The 19,580-nt window shown below is 43.3% G+C and overlaps 1 protein-coding gene across 3 annotated transcripts in view; it reads left to right on the forward strand.

The window, feature by feature from the left end:
- The window catches only part of LOC139536347 (sodium- and chloride-dependent taurine transporter-like), a 39,439-nt gene that overhangs the window by 9,101 nt on the left and 10,758 nt on the right, over window positions 1–19,580 (forward strand). For 2 of the 3 annotated variants that reach the window (XR_011667292.1, XM_071336809.1), the window contains exons 2-10: window positions 2,893–3,122; window positions 4,718–4,852; window positions 7,146–7,380; window positions 8,938–9,070; window positions 9,883–10,017; window positions 10,442–10,545; window positions 10,709–10,833; window positions 13,289–13,401; window positions 18,140–18,277. Coding sequence is in view for 2 of the 3 variants with exons in the window: in XM_071336809.1 (XP_071192910.1) it covers window positions 2,894–3,122; window positions 4,718–4,852; window positions 7,146–7,380; window positions 8,938–9,070; window positions 9,883–10,017; window positions 10,442–10,545; window positions 10,709–10,833; window positions 13,289–13,401; window positions 18,140–18,277 (1,347 nt within the window). In the remaining variant the exon portion in view is untranslated. The remainder of the gene's footprint in view (window positions 1–2,892; window positions 3,123–4,717; window positions 4,853–7,145; window positions 7,381–8,937; window positions 9,071–9,882; window positions 10,018–10,441; window positions 10,546–10,708; window positions 10,834–13,288; window positions 13,402–18,139; window positions 18,278–19,580) is intronic. The other variant, XM_071336810.1, reaches the window with a different exon arrangement.

Consider the following 19,580-nt stretch of genomic DNA (forward strand, 5'->3'; position numbering starts at 1 on the left):
AAAGTAGAGAGAGACATTGACAAATGGAAAGTGCTTTAGAGAGCATGGTTCAGGGCTGAGGGCTCAGGGTATCAAGTGTACACCACTGTGGATCGAGTGTTACATCTTGGCTTCTCACCTCTGTGAGTCTCCCAGCACTCATAACCCTCGGCTCGTAATGGCCACAGTAGTATTTGTGATGTGTGTAAAGTTTACTTTTGACTTGGCTGGCCTAACCAGTTGTACATAGTGACAGAGCAATTTTATGATTTTTGAAACATTTCTATTTTAACAGACAGATCAAATTAGGAACAAATTCTTATTTACAACGACTGTCTAGCAAGAGGCAAGAGGCAATACAGTTCAATTCTGATTTGCTAAATATCATGTAGGCTTATATGATATCATACATACTTCAATGCTTTATTAAACCAACCATTTCCCATCATATTTATTTTGTGAATTACAAAAAAACATTAGTAAAGTACTATAGACATGGGATAATTGATTGATGCATCTACTGTAAGTTCAGTTACTCTATACCAGGGTTGGAAAATGAGAACAGGATATCCAAGCCATCAATTATATGCCCCTCTAGGAATATGTGTTGACATGACTGTATGAAATGTGTATGTGAATTATAGCCATGGGGTTTGACAGGTTAAATTTACACCCGCAGGCACGCAGCACGCACACGCACACACACACACACACACACACACACACACACACACACACACACACACACACACACACATAGGGTCGCCGTTGATAATGTCTGACCCTGGCCGTGATCCCACTCTCCCAGGGTGTCTCGGGGGAGTTGGGATATGCAGGAAGTAAATTTCCAATTAACACGTGTACGTGTGTTATAGGACAAATATAGGCATCCACCAAATTATTTTACCACACACAGACATACACACAGAAATGATGGGTTAATCAATAATTGATAATTGATGAGATATATATTTACACACACCCACACCTGCTTCATACACACCTTCCTCTGACTCATCCACACCTTTCTCATCCACACCTTCTTCTGCCTCATCCACACTTCCCTCTGCCTCATCCATACCTCCCTCTGCCTCATACACACCTCCCTCTGCCTCATCCACACCTCCCTCTGCCTCATCCACACCTTTCTCTGTCTCATCCACACCTCCCTCTGCCTCATCCACACCTTCCTCTGCCTCATCCACACCTTCCCTCTGCCTCATCCACACCTTTCTCTGTCTCATCCACACCTCCCTCTGCCTCATCCACACCTCCCTCTGCCTCATCCACACCTCCCTCTGCCTCATACACACCTTCATCTGCCTCATCCACACCTCCCTCTGCCTCATCCACACCTCCCTCTGCCTCATACACACCTTCCTCTGCCTCATACACACCTTCCTCTGCCTCATCCACACCTTCCCTCTGCCTCATCCACACCTTTCTCTGTCTCGTCCACACCTCCCTCTGCCTCATACACACCTCCCTCTGCCTCATCCACACCTCCCTCTGCCTCATCCACACCTCCCTCTGCCCCATACACACCTCCCTCTGCCTCATCCACACCTCCCTCTGCCTCATCCACACCTTCTTCTGCCTCATACACACCTCCCTCTGCCTCATCCACACCTTCTTCTGCCTCATCCACACCTTCCTCTGCCTCATCCACACCTTCCCTCTGCCTCATCCACACCTTTCTCTGTCTCATCCACACCTCCCTCTGCCTCATCCACACCTCCCTCTGCCTCATCCACACCTCCCTCTGCCTCATACACACCTTCCTCTGCCTCATCCACACCTCCCTCTGCCTCATCCACACCTCCCTCTGCCTCATACACACCTTCCTCTGCCTCATACACACCTTCCTCTGCCTCATCCACACCTTCCCTCTGCCTCATCCACACCTTTCTCTGTCTCGTCCACACCTCCCTCTGCCTCATACACACCTCCCTCTGCCTCATCCACACCTCCCTCTGCCTCATCCACACCTCCCTCTGCCCCATACACACCTCCCTCTGCCTCATCCACACCTCCCTCTGCCTCATCCACACCTTCTTCTGCCTCATACACACCTCCCTCTGCCTCATCCACACCTTCTTCTGCCTCATCCACACCTTCCTCTGCCTCATCCACACCTTCCTCTGCTTCATACACACCTTCCTCTGCCTCATACACACCTTCCTCTGCCTCATACACACCTTCCTCTGCCTCATACACACCTTCCTCTGCCTCATACACACCTTCCTCTGCCTCATACACACCTTCCTCTGCCTCATACACACCTGACTCATCCACACCTGACTCATCCACACCTTCCTCTGCTTCATCCACACCTTCCTCTGCCTCATACACACCTTTTTCTACCTCATACACACCCACACCTTTGTGTAAGAAACTGTATTTCAGTCAGTCTGTGTCCTGCTCTCAACAGCAAATACATGAGATATTCACTTCAGCTAGTTCCTCAAAGGACAGATCACTGAGCAGCCCAAACTGGGTCGTATTCATTCGCTCACACCATAGAAAATAAGAGTTTCTCATTGGACAAGTTGAGTTAGTCCCTCCTTTTATCAGTCTGTTTTCTTCTGTTTGGTGCCTAATGAATAAGACCCTCATGTCCGTGACTGTGTGAAGAATTTGTTCAGGCATCTATTTAGGTCAGTCATTTATACAGGTGGACCCCCGTTCACCATGAAGTGTGGTGGTTGTTTTGTGTGTTTTAAAAAATATTGCAGCGAATTTGGAGGGGGAATAAACCCAGGAACCCATAAATCCAATTGACAAGGATGCAAAGGAGTTGTGTTAAGGTCATTACGATATCAACTCACCTCAGATGAACTCTATCTAATCATTTATTTCCCCCATTCCTTCTCTCTCTCCCTCCCTCCTTCTCTCTCTCCCTCCCTCCCGCAGCATGGCTCAGAAAGAGAAGCTCCAGTGTCTGAAGGACTTCCATAAGGACACGCTGAAGCCTTCCCCAGGGAAAAGCCCGGGCACCCGGCCCGAGGACGAGGCAGAGGGGAAGCCCGTCCAGAGGGAGAAGTGGAACTCCAAGCTTGACTTTATCCTGTCCGTCGCTGGCGGCTTCGTGGGTTTGGGGAACGTCTGGCGTTTCCCATACCTCTGCTATAAGAATGGCGGAGGTGAGTTTCTGTCTCCTATACAGCTACTGACTAGGACATGAAGGGTGAAAGGGAAGGAAGCCATTCCAACTCTGTATTCTAAGATGTTCGGGGTCAATGACGCTTCTGTGACATATTCATGTAAACAGAAGATGCAGAGTGCTGTGTTCAATGGGGTTATTAATTCAAGTCATGAGAGCGGGTTAGTACAGGTCAACAGCTAGCACCCAGCTAGCACATAACGTTCTGAGAACCATATGTTTCTTAGAGTTTGGTGAGAGCGTGGTTCTATGGTTATTTTGCATTCAACCTTCCCACATCTTTCTGGGAATGGTGCAGGATAGTTGCTTGGCTTTGGAACATTCTCAGATCATTTAAGGAACTTGACAAAAAAAAAAAAAATCTTGGTATTTCATTACTTTAACAGAATGTTTCCTAAGAGTTCAAACATGTTTAGATTTAATAAAAAATGTTGGTAATGTTCTAGGAACATTCTCCAACTGGTTTGACATTGGGAATGTTCTCACATAGTTCCAAGAACGTTAAGAAACAACGTTCTTCTGTGGGAATTTCAGACCTTCAGCATAACATTTCTACACGTTTCCGCATTATTCTATATAAAGTAATGTTCTCAGTACATTATGAAAACTTTCCATAAAAAAAACACAAGAAAACATTAACAACGTTCTAAGAATGTTATTTAAAAACATATATATTCCGTTCTTAGCGTCAACAAAACTCTCTCTATCGTCTATCTTGTTAAGTGTGTTCAGCTGTGATGGCCACGCCCAGTAATTGGCCACACCTGATCTTATTGAGTGCTTGTTTCCAGATAAATGAACAGCTTTGTATGAGTAAAAAAGCATGCTAGAGCCATCCAACAGAAGATCATAGGTTCGAATCTCACTGATGCCGTGCCACAATAAAAAAATACATGTGTTTCCATGATAAAAAATACATGTGTTTGCATGTGTCCTATCTGTGCTTGTAGTTAAACACAGTTAACCTTAGCTAGCAGTGTTATTAAAAGTCTTATTCAAACATTCAGTGAAAGTTTTAAGGAAGTTATTCAAAAACCTTAAAATAACCTATAATTTCCTTCCTCAGAACGTATAATAAAACCTCCCAGGAAAACTTTCAGGGAACCATAGTAAAATGTTCTCAGAACTTCCCTGCAAGCTAAAAATGTACATTCCCAGAACAGGCGAAATGTTCACTTCCTTTCTCAGAACATTAAAAAAAAAAGTTCAGTTTTACCGGTCAGGAAAATTATGGCTTCGTTCCCAGAACCAATGGGAAACCAAAAACGTACGTTCTCACAACTTCCAAGGAACCAAATGTGCTATCTGGGCAGTCTCTCTGCATGCAACCATGGTTCCTTTACAGCTGCTATCTAAGTCTAGAACATGAAGGTTTTACAGCTTAAAGCCATTCCAATTGACTAACCATTCCATGGTTGACTTACTTGACTAACAAATGAATGTCCTCCATCTCACTCCCTTCTAACATTACTGACGTAAAATGATTTACCGTAGTTACTCTCTTGATTCACACATACTTCTGTTTTTCTTGAACCTGACCACATTTGTTTATATATTCGTCTTCTCCTCCTCCAGGTGCATTTCTCATCCCGTACTTCATCTTCCTCTTCGGCGGAGGTCTACCTGTGTTTTTCCTGGAGGTGGCCCTCGGACAGTACACCTCCGAGGGTGGAATCACCTGCTGGGAAAAACTTTGCCCCATCTTTACTGGTGAGTACATTTTTAGTTATTATTTAAGGTTTCCCTCACAAAATAAGTTTCTACCCTCAGAATCTTATTTGCAATGACGACCTGGCAAGAGTAGCTAGAAGAGAGGGACATGCTTGGTCAAATCGGGTCAATGACCTTCAGCCGAAATCAAATAAATAGTAAATAATTGATGCACAGGTCAATCATCTTATTCATACCAGCCCAGGCCAGGAAAGATACCACACATTTCATTACACTGGCTCTGCCTCGCCCACACAGACTCCATGGTAGTCCAACCAACAACTAGCCTTATTTTGATACTGCCTGGTTGCTAGGCGACCTATACTGCAGTTGCAGCCTGTTCCCTTTGGACTCCCCTCCTCTCCTAACTGCCAACTAACTGCAAATCACTGCCAGCTGATATGCCCTGGCTTCATTAGACATTACACACTCTGTACTGAGAGTTGAGGGAAACTGAAAGTGCACTTTGCTCATGCCACTCAAACAATGTGCTTTGTCTTACTACCCGGCTATCTTCTGATATTTTCTTAGGGAATGTCGTCCCCCCCCCCCCCCCCCCCCCCCCCCCACACACACACACACACACACTGAGCCCTTGAGACTCAGCCATGCCGTGTACATAGTGTGTTGAATTAGAGGTTGCTATGGCACCAGCGCTGGAAAACATCAGAGAGATGCCTATCAATGAGGTCTGACCCAAGTAGGAGAGAGACAAACAGACATCTTATAAACAGAAAAGAAGACAGCGCTAGTAAGCTGTGTATGTATCAGTCTAGATGGCACGCTATAGGCTGACATGCTCTGTCTGTAGACATAGGCTGAGTCTTAATGGCATCCTATAGGCTGAGTCTTAATGGCACCCTATAGGCTGAGTCTTAATGGCACCCTATAGGCTGAGTCTTAATGGCACCCTATAGGCTGAGTCTTAATGGCACCCTATAGGCTGAGTCTTAATGGCACCCTATAGGCTGAGTCTTAATGGCACCCTATAGGCTGAGTCTTAATGGCACCCTATAGGCTGAGTCTTAATGGCACCCTATAGGCTGAGTCTTAATGGCACCCTATAGGCTGAGTCTTAATGGCACCCTATTCTCTACATAGTGCACTACTCGACCAGGGCCCGTAGGGTAGTGCACTACTTGACCAGGGCCCTATGGGAATAGAGGAACTGTTTGGGACGCAGACAGGGACTCACCTCCAGCCAAACCAAACCAGGCCAAGCCTCACTCTAACTCTCTCTATTTGTATAATACATTCAGATAAGATGAGACTGGTTGTCAGAAAAACAAGCTGTTACTTTTCAGCCCTGGTGGCTGCCTGCCTGAATGGATTGGTGGGGGCGGCCCAGTTTCATTTTCATTAAAGGGAAGTGACAGAGGGTGACAATGGGGGGAGGGAGGGAGGCAGGGAGAGACAGTTGGAGGGAGGGGAAGTAACAGATGGTGACGAGGGAGGGAGGGAAGCAGGGAGAGACAGTTGGAGGGAGGGGAAGTAACAGAGGGTGACAATGGGGGAGGGGGAGGGAGACAGGGAGAGACAGTTAGAGAAGGAATGAGGAAGTAACAGAGGGTGACAATGGGGGGAGGGAGGGAGGCAGGGAGAGACCGTTGGAGAAGGAATGACAAAGTAACAGAGGGTGACAATGGGACGAGGGAGGCAGGGAGAGACAGTTGGAGAAGGAATGAGGAAGTAACAGAGGGTGACAATGGGGGGAGGGAGGGAGGGAGGCAGGGAGAGACAGTTAGAGAAGGAATGAGGAAGTAACAGAGGGTGACAATGGGGGGAGGGAGGGAGGCAGGGAGAGACCGTTGGAGAAGGAATGACAAAGTAACAGAGGGTGACAATGGGACGAGGGAGGCAGGGAGAGACAGTTGGAGAAGGAATGAGGAAGTAACAGAGGGTGACAATGGGACGAGGGAGGGAGGGAGGGAGGGAGGGAGGGGAAGTAACAGAGGGTGACAGTGGGACGAGTGAGGGAGGCAGGGAGAGGATGGAGGGAGAGATAAAGGGAGGGAGGGATGGAGGGAGACATTGTGAGGGAGGGAGAGGATGGAGAGTAGAACAGAGGAGTGGAGGGAAGGGGGAGGTAGAGGAGGGGAGAAGAGAGGAGATTTTCATGTCCTACAGCCAAACGATTACAACAGCATTCAAAACAAACACGTGTTCATTGAAAAATATAGCTACATTGGATTCCTTTATATCAAATCTCCCTTTGTAAGTGTTTTTGTACAGTATATATTTGTCTCTGATGTCTGGCATGCAAGATTAACATTTATGTGACCTTTCCCCCTAGGTATCGGCTATGCTTCTATTGTGATCGTGTCACTCCTGAACATCTACTACATAGTGATCCTGGCCTGGGGTTTGTACTACCTGTTCCAGTGCTTCCAGCCGGAGCTGCCCTGGGCCAAGTGTAAGAACTCCTGGAACACAGACCGCTGTGTGGAGGACACCGTACGTAAGAACAAGACCCTGATGCTGGCCGCTAACATCACCAACTTCACCTCGCCCGTCACCGAGTTCTGGGAGTGAGTACAGTAACTTTAAAAAATGTATTTAACTTTTATTGACTGTATACAGGTGACATATATTCATTTGAGCCAGTTTAACCACAGCAGGAACATAATCCTGTAGCAACAAGAAATGTGAATAATTATGTGGATTATAATTAATGGACATATTTTGTAAGGGGGTTAATACATTTTTTTGTTAGTGCAAATCAAGTCTTACATTTTAAAGTGGAAATTACAAACTTTAGAAGCCTTTTTTTAAACCTTGAATACACTACAAGTTTGCATTTTCTGCTGTGCAGGACGATTCTTGCAACAACAGAGTTGTCCAATTAAGATACGGCATCTGTACAGGATAGTCTCAATGAGATCTGGGAGTTAGTACAGCACTGGAATATAGTATAATAATATATAATCATTATTATGATTATATCAACCAATTTATCAACCAATCCCATACTATAGTTCGGCGCGACTATAGTATGGGATTGGTTGAAGCTAAATTCAGTTTAAATTCAGATATCCCCCTAGAGTCGCGTCAATCTAAGTTACATAAAGAAATCCCTATCTAAAAATGTCGGTTTAAACTAGAGATATCTGTTTTTTTTGGCATTGGGTGCATTTCAATCCATTCGTACTTCTGCATCTGCAGTGAAAGGTCTTCTTACGTAAACGTCTGAACGGTTTGACCTATAAACTATTATGCTCTACGACCCCCCACAAGAGTCACGGGACTCGTCTGAAGGTAACCGGTACTGGTTTTAAAAAACCAAATGGAAGTATGAAGGTAGTTTTGTGACTACACCCCAAAAAAGGGTTAAATATGTGTAAAAAAAGATATGTATGTTATAAAAAATAAAATAAAAAGTATAATATTAATAATTTGGAGTGTTTTTATATCTCCTAGATTATTAAGGACAGACACTCATAACCATGTTTCTTAGGATTTTCTTTTTTATGTTCTTTTTGCCATTTATGAATGTGTTATTCAATGCATTTCTATGGGCTTTAGTAGTAAATGCCAAAATCTATATTTTATTATACTTTTTTTTTTATACCTAAAGGGGTCCTAAAATTCAAAATCAAATAGCTAAATGATCCATAGTATGACCACCTTATAACAATTAGTATGAACCCCCACCCCCATCACAACCGGCTGTGATTGGGAGTCCCATAGGGCCTAGGGCCTAGCGTTGTCCGGGTTAGGGGAGGGTTTGGCCGTTTTTTTTTTCTTGGCTCATTGCGTTCTAGCAACTCCTTGTGGTGGGCCGGGCACCTGCAGGCTGACCACTGTCGTCAGGTGAATGGTGTTTCCTCTGACACTTTGGTGCGGCTGGCTTCTGGGTTAAGCGGGCATTTGTTAAGAAGCGCAGTTTGGCGGGTCATGTTTCAGAGGACGCATGACTCGACCTTCGCCTCCCGAGCCCATTGGGGAGATGCAGCGATGAGACAAGACAGAAAAAGGGGGTAAAAATCACGACTTCACGAACTGACCTGGTAAAACATCTGAGCCCCAGTTATAGGACATCTGACCCTCTCTTTCCCCAACATGACTCTTTGTCTTCTCTCCAACAGACGTAATGTCCTTAGCATCTCCAGTGGCATCGATGAAATCGGGGAGGTCAAGTGGGACCTTGCTCTGTGCCTGCTGGGGGTCTGGGTCATCTGCTTCTTCTGCATCTGGAAGGGAGTGAAATCCACTGGGAAGGTGAGCTTAGCTGGGAAGTACTTTATATTTTCCATATATAAATAGATTTAATGTAATGGACATTTTCTGTCAGACCACGTACCATTTGGCGTTTACGCAAACACACCCTGAAGAAGGGACTTAAGCCAAATTGTTGGTCAAATATATCCACAGCAAGGAGAAATGAAAGTGAAACAAATGTTAATTTGTACACCAAAAGGCCAACATTGTATTTACGATAATTGAATGGGGTGAGAATGTCCTTTCTAGAGATTCTAATTCTATGGATTCCCCTCTGCCACTGCCTGCACGGATTCATACATCTTAATGAGACACACCTCAAAGTGCAATGATGCCAAGTTGAACAGGCTACTATTATACGACAGACTATCGGGAAATAAATCAAGAGCAGTGTTCCAGAGTGCAATTAAATCTCTGCGTAACGCGTGTAAACAAGAGCCAGACCAGGCACAGCAACACCCCCGGGACCAGTCAGGGAGCTGGATCGATCCCAGAAACCTTGTTTAATTGAGCCAATTGATTGGTTTAGCCTGATTTATGGTTCCTTGTCCCTCTAAGCTATAAATCATTCGGTATCTGCAGTCTTCACTTCCTGGAAAGGGAAGCTTGGTGTCAGCCTTCACAAAACAAAAGGAAAGAGTATAACAGAGAGGATTGGATTCTGATATAAGATAGGGTTACGATTCTGACAGACAACTGAGAATGTGTCAAATCTGTCTCTTTAGACAAAGAAATGTATGTGGATGAGATCGACACTATCGATGTGTAAATCTGCTGATACATCGATGGTTTTGTCCTCTGTTTCCCAACAGGTTGTGTACGTCACTGCTACCTTCCCCTTCGTCATGCTGATCATTCTGTTGATCCGCGGCGTCACTCTGCCAGGAGCATCTGAAGGAATCAAGTTCTACCTGTATCCAGACCTGCAACGTCTCAAAGACCCTGAGGTAGAACCACCACCCGTCCTGTCTTGGAACTTTTTTAATCTATTCATTAAGCAATTGTGGCTGGGATTCAAACAAACCACACAGAATCCTGGCCTAAATCTTGAATTTCGAATCCTTTGAGTTTAATATTTGATCTTATCTTTAGAATAAAATATTTAAATCGCCATAATGAACAGAATGGGGAATAAAGTACATCCTTGTCTTACGCCCCAAGATAATGTTAATGTGGTGTAGTTGGCTGTAAAGCTAATTTTCATTAGTAGTCCTTGGGTAAACGTGATTGTTCTGGGATAAGGAAAAATGTGTAGACAAAGTCAGTCAAAATATTGCCCAATGTAATAATACACCAAATAGTCTAAATACTACTCAGTGTTTCCCAAAGCTTGTGTCTCAGCCTTCGTGTCTTCTCCCCTTCTACCTCCAGGTTTGGATCGATGCAGGCACTCAGATCTTCTTCTCCTATGCCATCTGTCTGGGAGCTATGACGTCACTGGGGAGCTACAACAAATACAAATACAACTGCTATAGGTGAGCGTCCACGCCGGGGGGGTGGGAGGGGGGAGGGAGGTGATGGTGGTGGTGGGACCTAATCCAGTGGTTAAAGAAAAATGGGTAGAAAAAAAAGAAAAAAAGTGGGGAACTTAGGTTCCTTTTGTGTTCATTAACAACCTCCATGACATGTGTGATATAGGGACTGTTTGCTGCTGGGAGGCCTCAACAGCGGTACCAGTTTTGTGTCTGGCTTCGCAATATTTTCCGTCCTGGGCTTCATGGCACAAGAGCAAGGGGTGGACATTGCCGATGTGGCAGAGTCAGGTACGAGGTGGTTAAAGTGGCAGTGATGGTGGGCGCTGCTACTTAAAATAAACAAACAATAAACAACAGCAAAAACAACAGTGTTGCTGGTTCTATCCAACAGAAAAAAAGACAAAATCCGAAAGACACTAGATAAAGTTAAATGTAAAGAATGAAATGGATTTATTTTCATGAAAGACGGCATCGAAATATGGAAGTTTCGGGCAATCAAACACTGCTTGACAGAAAAAAAATAAAAAATACCAAGTTACAGTATAAAAAAACTGCTTACTGTGGTAAAACCTTTCAGTGCACCTCTATAACATGGATGTCGCATATTTGGATCTGGTTGGATTCTTCAAGCAATCGAGTATCAAGGAACATGCTGGTGGAAAGAAAGAAAGGGTTACTGTTAACTTGGATCTTATCCAGAACACTAGGGAGCGAAGAGTCGAGCCATGCATGAGAGATCCCATCATGACCTTTTCTTCTCACGATCAACCAGTAGATTTAAGAGTCCTGCTCCAGCCTGTTCCAACAGATACTGTATCTACTGTATGAGAGTGAAGTATATAATGTCAGTAATCCAGGACATCTTGTGCCAAGTTAAAATAAACAAGTATGACTTAAGTCTCACTTATGACACTTACCTCTGGGCTGTTTTAGATGGGTCTAGCATATTTATCCGTCTTTTACAATGTGATCAGTTCAATGGTTGATGCCCATGGCGGATTCTATTTGTCCTGTAAGTTTTTAATTATAAGCATGTTTCTAACTATTGCACTTGTTATGTCATTCTCCTTCTACTGCTGTGTATACTACAAGGAGGCATCAATGTGGTGATGTTTTTAGGTGATTTTTCTGTAATTGAGAAAAAACACCCTTAATTTCTACTTTTATTATAGCAGATATACTATATTGTACATTCTGATATGAAAGATGGGTCTTTTGATGGTATTAACTGAGATCCTGCATCACTGGCTCCCTCTTGCAGTGTGTAGTCAGTCTGCTCTAGCCTTGAATGATATCTCTATCCCTATCCTTCTGAGGAGACTGTGCAGGGTGTTCCTGCTGGAATACAGAGATACAGTGAATGCATGAGAAATGATGACTGTAGAAAATAAATCATTTAAATACTGAGCTATCTCAGTAATCTATCTCAGTATCTCAGCTGTCTGAGCGATCTCTTTCTCTGAGAAATTGTATTAGCATAAAATAATATAATTTCCCCCATATTTTTGTATATAAAATATAGCTCAGTATTTGACATTTTTATTTTATTCAGTCATTATTGCTCATCTTTATCAAGGGTGTCAATAATTTCAGACCCCACTGTATATATTACATCATATGATGAAACAAATTTAGTTGATAAGTATACTGATCTAGATTAATGCTATTTACTGTAAGCAGTTTAATAGATTAAGTAATTCAATGAGTTTCGACGGGAGAGTTTTGGTACAAAGTACTGTAGATGGTCTGTGATACCATGTTCTAATTCACACCTTGTGCTGTAAGCAGTGAAATAAGGTGCAATGGTGCACTGAGAAAGAGACAACTTGGTCTTTGCCTTAAACTGCAGCAACTTGATTCTGAGGAGAGAGGTTTTATTTTTGGGGTAGAAATGCAGAGTAGATCCAGATGTGCGCCCACGCTGAGGATGATACATGTGTGCTGAAGGCGACGGCATTACCTGCTAGACCAGCCTCAAGCACGACAGAGGATTTTATTTTATTATTATTATTGACGTTTCAAAGCCAGCTCACTAGGCAGTCTGCTAGCTAGTCATGTCGTGTTTGGTTGGATGCCTTGTCATATATTTCACAGCTAAACCAACTTTATTCTATGTGTTTGCTGTTTTTCCTGTTTTGTTTTTTAACTTCTGTTGTAACAGGTTATCCCATTGTTATAACGCCACGTTATCGAGACGTTGCTATAGTTACAATCGAGAAGAGGCGCCGTATGTTGCCTCTGATCCTGTCGTTGTTATTATATACTATATATTCTACTATATACTATACTAGATATGTTCTATACTAGCCTATATATTATACTATATACTATACTAGATATGTTATATACTAGCCTATATATTCTACTAGTTTAGTATAGTTCTTATATACACATATTGATAGGAGATTAACATTTTGAGCTGTTCTGTTGTAAGGATACGTTGACCTTCTTTGATAGTTCTTGTCATAACATGAATACCTAGTCATACCAGGAACCATAAGTTAAAAGGGCATTGCCAATGCATTACACTTACATGGCCTACAGTATACGATCGTAAGGATAAGACGAGATGAGATAGATCTACACTTTGAGGATTTTTTTATTTCCTATTAACATTAGTTTGGTTTGTGCTATATTTGGACGCACCAAGATGGCATCAGACCAGATCAAACGATAGAACCCTGGTTTCTAATTGTGTTTTCTCCACTTCCCCATCCCCCTCTCTCTTCTTGTTCCTCTCTAGGTCCTGGCTTGGCCTTCATTGCCTATCCTAAAGCTGTGTCTATGATGCCGCTGCCAACCTTCTGGGCTATTCTCTTCTTCATCATGCTTCTGCTACTGGGTCTCGACAGTCAGGTCAGTAGTCTACTCCGTATAAATTGAGAATCAAGAATCAAGTATCTGAATCTGAGACAGTCAGGTCAGTATATTCAGTATGAATTGATAATCAAGTATCTAAATCTGAGTCTGAATCTGAGACAGTCAGGTCAGTATATTCAGTATGAATTGATAATCAAGTATCTAAATCTGAGTCTGAATCTGAGACAGTCAGGTCAGTATATTCAGTATGAATTGAGAATCAAGTATCTGAGTCTGAATCTGAGACAGTCAGGTCAGTATATTCAGTATGAATTGAGAATCAAGTATCTGAGTCTGAATCTGAGACAGTCAGGTCAGTATATTCAGTATGAATTGAGAATCAAGTATCTGAGTCTGAATCTGAGACAGTCACGTCAGTATATTCAGTATGAATTGAGAATCAAGTATCTGAGTCTGAATCTGAGACAGTCACGTCAGTATATTCAGTATGAATTGAGAATCAAGTATCTGAATCTGACTCTGATTCTGAAACAGTCAGTAGTATACTCATTATGAATCAAGGATCTGACTCTGAATTTGATACAGTCACGTCAGTTGCACCTTCAGCGGGGACGTAAGGAAACCGGAAGCATACGGGTTTATGGGAAAAGCTTAGAGGAAGAGGAGAAGCATGAAAACCGGATGTTTCTGGTTTCTGACGACCCCGTTCGGGCATTTCTTTTACGACTGCTACGTTAGGATAGGTCAGTAGTATCGCCATTATGAATAAAGAATCTGAATCTGAGAAAGTCAGGTCAGGTGGTAAGGAAGTTCATTGATATCAGTCATATGAGCACTAAGATTATGAAATTATACACATTTCATTGTCTTGTTAATGGAAGTTGGTTGTTTTATTATGAGACAGTAAGTCAGTTTATTGATATGAGTGATACGATTGCTGAGATGGTGAAAAATATACACTTTGTAGGGTAAGTGTACAGGGAAGTTGTAAGCATGTTAAGAGACAGAGGTGGTTCTGTTCCAATTTTCAATATCCAATGGCATTAGAACGTGGCCACAGTCAGTATATTACTATAGGGAAGTTGTAACTAAACAAGTTCCTGAATGTCAGCTTTATTAACCTGCATGGGGAAATTCATGGTCACATGGCCAGGAAAAACTTGTGGCCCATATACATGTGATCAGGAGGGAAAAACTCCTGCCCCCATACACATGTGATCAATACAGGCCTAAACAGGACTAAACAGTCAGTCAATAAAAACTGTCAATCCACAGAGGCAAGCCACTACACGGACACATCACCCCAGGTTCTATTGCTGGATGTTAACTGCTTATGAATAAACAACTACATGTTGACCTAGTCAGTCAGTTTATTTTTTTTACCTTTATTTAACTAGGCAAGTCAGTTAAGAAGAAATTCTTATTTACAATGACGGCCTAGGAACAGTGGGTTAACTGCCTTGTTCAGGGGCAGAACGACAGATTTGTACCTTGTCAGCTCAGGAATTCGATCTTGCAACCTTTCGGTTACTAGTCCAACGCTCTAACCACTAGGCTACGCTGCCTCCCCTATTAGTCAATACAGCTAAATGCTAGCATCCACAGACAGTCGTATCATTACTACAGCTAAATGCTAGCATCCACAGACAGTCGTATCATTACTACAGCTCAATACTAGGATCCATAGACAGTCGTATCATTACTACAGCTAAATACTAGCATCCATAGACAGTCGTATCATTACTACAGCTAAATGCTAGACAGTCGTACCATTACTACAGCTAAATGCTAGACAGTCGTATCATTACTACAGCTAAATGCTAGACAGTCGTACCATTACTACAGCTAAATGCTAGCATCTACAGACAGTCGTTCCATTACTACAGCTAAATGCTAGCATCCATAGACAGTTGTACCATTACTACAGCTAAATGCTAGCATCCATAGACAGTTGTACCATTACTACAGAAACATGACCGAATACACACAGTGTAGCTATTCTCTCCGCAAGGCTATCAAACAGGCTAAGTCCCAGTACAGAGACAAAATTGAATCGCAATTCAACAGCTCAGACACAAGGGGTATGTGGCAGGGTCTACAGTCTATCACGGATTACAAAAAGAAAAGCAGCCCCGTCGCGGATCAGGATGTCTTGCTCCCAGACAGGCTAAATACCTTTTTTGCCCGCTTTGAGGATAATACAGTGCCACTGACACGGCCCACTACCAAAACCTGCGGGCTCTCCTTCACTGCAGCCGAGGTGAGTAAAACATTTAAACGTGTTAACCCTCGCAAGGCTGCAGGCCCAGACGGCATTCCCAGCCGCGTCCTCAGAGCATGCGCAGACCAGCTGGCTGGTGTGTTTACGGACATATTCAATCAATCCTTAGCCCAGTCTGCTGTTCCCACATGCTTCAAGAGGGCCACCATTGTTCCTGTTCCCAAGAAAGCTAAGGTAACTGAGCTAAACGACTACCGCCCCGTAGCACTCACTTCCGTCATCATGAAGTGCTTTGAGAGACTAGTCAAGGACCATATCACCTCCACCCTACCGGACACCCTAGACCCACTCCAATTTGCTTACCGACCCAATAGGTCCACAGACGACGCAATCGCAACCACACTGCACACTGCCCTAACCCATCTGGACAAGAGGAATACCTATGTGAGAATGCTGTTCATCGACTACAGCTCAGCATTTAACACCATAGTACCCTCCAAACTCGTCATCAAGCTCGAGACCCTGGGCCTCGACCCCGCCCTGTGCAACTGGGTCCTGGACTTCCTGACGGGCCGCCCCCAGGTGGTGAGGGTAGGTAACAACATCTCCACCCCGCTGATCCTCAACACTGGGGCCCCACAAGGGTGCGTTCTGAGCCCTCTCCTGTACTCCCTGTTCACCCACGACTGCGTGGCCATGCACGCCTCCAACTCAATCATCAAGTTTGCGGACGACACTACAGTGGTAGGCTTGATTACCAACAACGACGAGACGGCCTACAGGGAGGAGGTGAGGGCCCTCGGAGTGTGGTGTCAGGAAAATAACCTCACACTCAACGTCAACAAAACAAAGGAGATGATTGTGGACTTCAGGAAACAGCAGAGGGAGCTCCCCCCTATCCACATCGACGGGTCAGTAGTGGAGAAGGTGGAAAGTTTTAAGTTCCTCGGTGTACACATCACGGACAAACTGAATTGGTCCACCCACACAGACAGCGTTGTGAAGAAGGCGCAGCAGCGCCTCTTCAACCTCAGGAGGCTGAAGAAATTCGGCTTGTCACCAAAAGCACTCACAAACTTCTACAGATGCACAATCGAGAGCATCCTGTCGGGCTGTATCACCGCCTGGTACGGCAACTGCTCCGCACACAACCGTAAGGCTCTCCAGAGGGTAGTGAGGTCGGCAGAACGCATCACCCGGGGCAAACTACCTGCCCTCCAGGACACCTACACCACCCGATGTCACAGGAAGGCCATAAAGATCATCAAGGACAACAACCACCCAAGCCACTACCTGTTCACCCCGCTATCATCCAGAAGGCGAGGTCAGTACAGGTGCATCCAAGCAGGGACCGAGAGACTGAAAAACAGCTTCTATCTCAAGGCCATCAGACTGTTAAACAGCCACCACTAACATTTAGCGGCCGCTGCCAACAAACTGACTCAGCTCCAGCCACCTTAAAAATGGGAATTGATGGAAATTATGTAAAAATGCACCACCAGCCACTTTAAACAATGCCACCTAATATAATGTTTACATACCCTACATTACACATCTCTTATGTATATGTATATACTGTACTCTATATCATCTACTGCATCTTGCCATCTTATGTAATACATGGACCACTAGCCACTTTAAACTATGCCACTTTATGTTTACATACCCTACAGTACTCATCTCATAGGTATATACCGTACTCTATACCATCTACTGCACCTTGCCTATGCCGTCTGTACCATCACTCATTCATATATCTTTATGTACATATTCTTTATCCCTTTACACTTGCGTGTATAAGGTAGTAGTTGCGGAATTGTTAGGTTAGATTACTTGTTGTTATTACTGCATTGTCGGAACTAGAAGCACAAGCATTTCGCTACACTCGCATTAACATCTGCTAACCATGTGTATGTGACTAATAAATTTGATTTGATTTGATTTGATTTACAGCTAAATGCTAGACAGTCGTACCATTACTACAGCTAAATACTAGCAACCATAGACAGTTGTACCATTACTACAGCTAAATGCTAGACAGTCGTACCATTACTGCAGCTCAATGCTAGCATCCATAGACAGTCGTACTATTACTACAGCTAAATGCTAGCATCCATAGACAGTCATACCATTACTATGACCTAGCTAGATACAGCATCTCCATTTCCAGGCTTTCTCACTGCCAAGCAAGTGAGAAAACAAGGATTGGAAGTAATATGAGACTAGATCGCACATGCGATGGTATAATTTAACTGGCTGATTGGTCGACTGGCTGGCTGACTTGAATGACTGGCTGGCTGGCTGTCACTCTGGATAAATGCCTCTATATAAGTCATTTAGCAGACACTTTTATCCTAAGTGACGTAGTCATGTGTGCATGTTTACATATGCGTTACGCCAGCGGGAATCAAACCCACAACCTTTGTCGTTGCAAGAGTCATGTTTTACGGACTGAGCCACACAGGACTACGTCCATACAACAATGTTAGCCTATCTGGCCTACTGTATGCATCACTACTCCCATCTCTTGTCTCTGTGTCTTTCTGTCCCCAGTTTGTGGAAGTGGAAGGACAGATCACCTCCTTGGTGGATCTGTATCCCTCCTTCCTAAGGAAGGGTTACCGTCGGGAACTTTTTATAGCTACAGTGTGCTCCATAAGCTATCTTCTGGGACTTACCATGGTTACTAGGGTAAGTACTATCTTCTGGGACTTACCATGGTTACTAGGTTAAGTACTTACCTCCTGGACTTACCATGGTTACTAGGGTAAGTACTATCTTCTGGGACTTACCATGGTTACTAGGTTAAGTACTATCTTCTGGGACTTACCATGGTTACTAGGTTAAGTACTTACCTCCTGGACTTACCATGGTTACTAGGTTAAGTACTATCTTCTGGGACTTACCATGGTTACTAGGTTAAGTACTATCTTCTGGGACTTACCATGGTTACTAGGTTAAGTACTATCTTCTGGGAGTAAACTTGAACTTTTTACACTGATATCATATGGCCGTAATGTTACTTAAATAAGTTCTAGTTAATGTACTTTCCTATGTAAGATACAGTATCACAAGTGTCCAGCCCAGTCCTGAACCTTAGTGACACCCTAATGAATATAACATTATCTTACTAAAATTAAGTGACACCCTAATGAATATAACATTATCTTACTAAAATTAAGCGACACCCTAATGAATATAACATTATCTTACTAAAATTAAGCGACACCCTAATGAATATAACATTATCTTACTAAAATTAAGCGACACCCTAATGAATATAACATTATCTTACTAAAATTAAGCGACACCCTAATGAATATAACATTATCTTACTAAAATTAAGCGACACCCTAATGAATATAACATTCTCTTACTAAAATTAAGCGACACCCTAATGAGTATGATGTACAGTGCATTCGGAAAGTATTCAGACCCCTTGACTTTTTCCACATTTTGTTACGTTACAGCCTTATTCTAAAATTGATTAAATAAAATAAATCCTCAGCAATCTACACACAATACCCCCATAATGACAAAGTGAAAACATGTTTTTAAACATTTTTATAAATGTATAAAAAATTAAAAACAAAAATATCTTATTTACATAAGTATTCAGACCCTTTGCTATGAGAGTTGAAATTGAGTTCAGGTGCATCCTGTTTCTATTGATCAACCTTGAGATGTCTCTACAACTTGATTGGAGTCTACCTGTAGTAAATTCAATTGATTGGACATGATTTGGAAAGGCACACACCTGTCTATATAAGGTCCCACAGTTGACAGTACAAAAACCAAGCCATGAGGTCGAAGGAATTATCCGTAGAGCTCCGAGACAGGATTGTGTCGAGGCACAGTTCTGGGGAAGGGTACCAAAATATTTCTGCAGCATTGAAGATCCCCAAGATCCTCCATCATTCTTAAATGGAAGAAGTTTGGAACCACCAAGACTCTTCCTAGATCTGGCCGCCCGGCCAAACTGAGCAATCGGGGG

Source organism: Salvelinus alpinus, chromosome 12 (genome assembly GCF_045679555.1).
Source record: "Salvelinus alpinus chromosome 12, SLU_Salpinus.1, whole genome shotgun sequence".
Taxonomy (NCBI): Eukaryota; Metazoa; Chordata; class Actinopteri; order Salmoniformes; family Salmonidae; genus Salvelinus; species Salvelinus alpinus.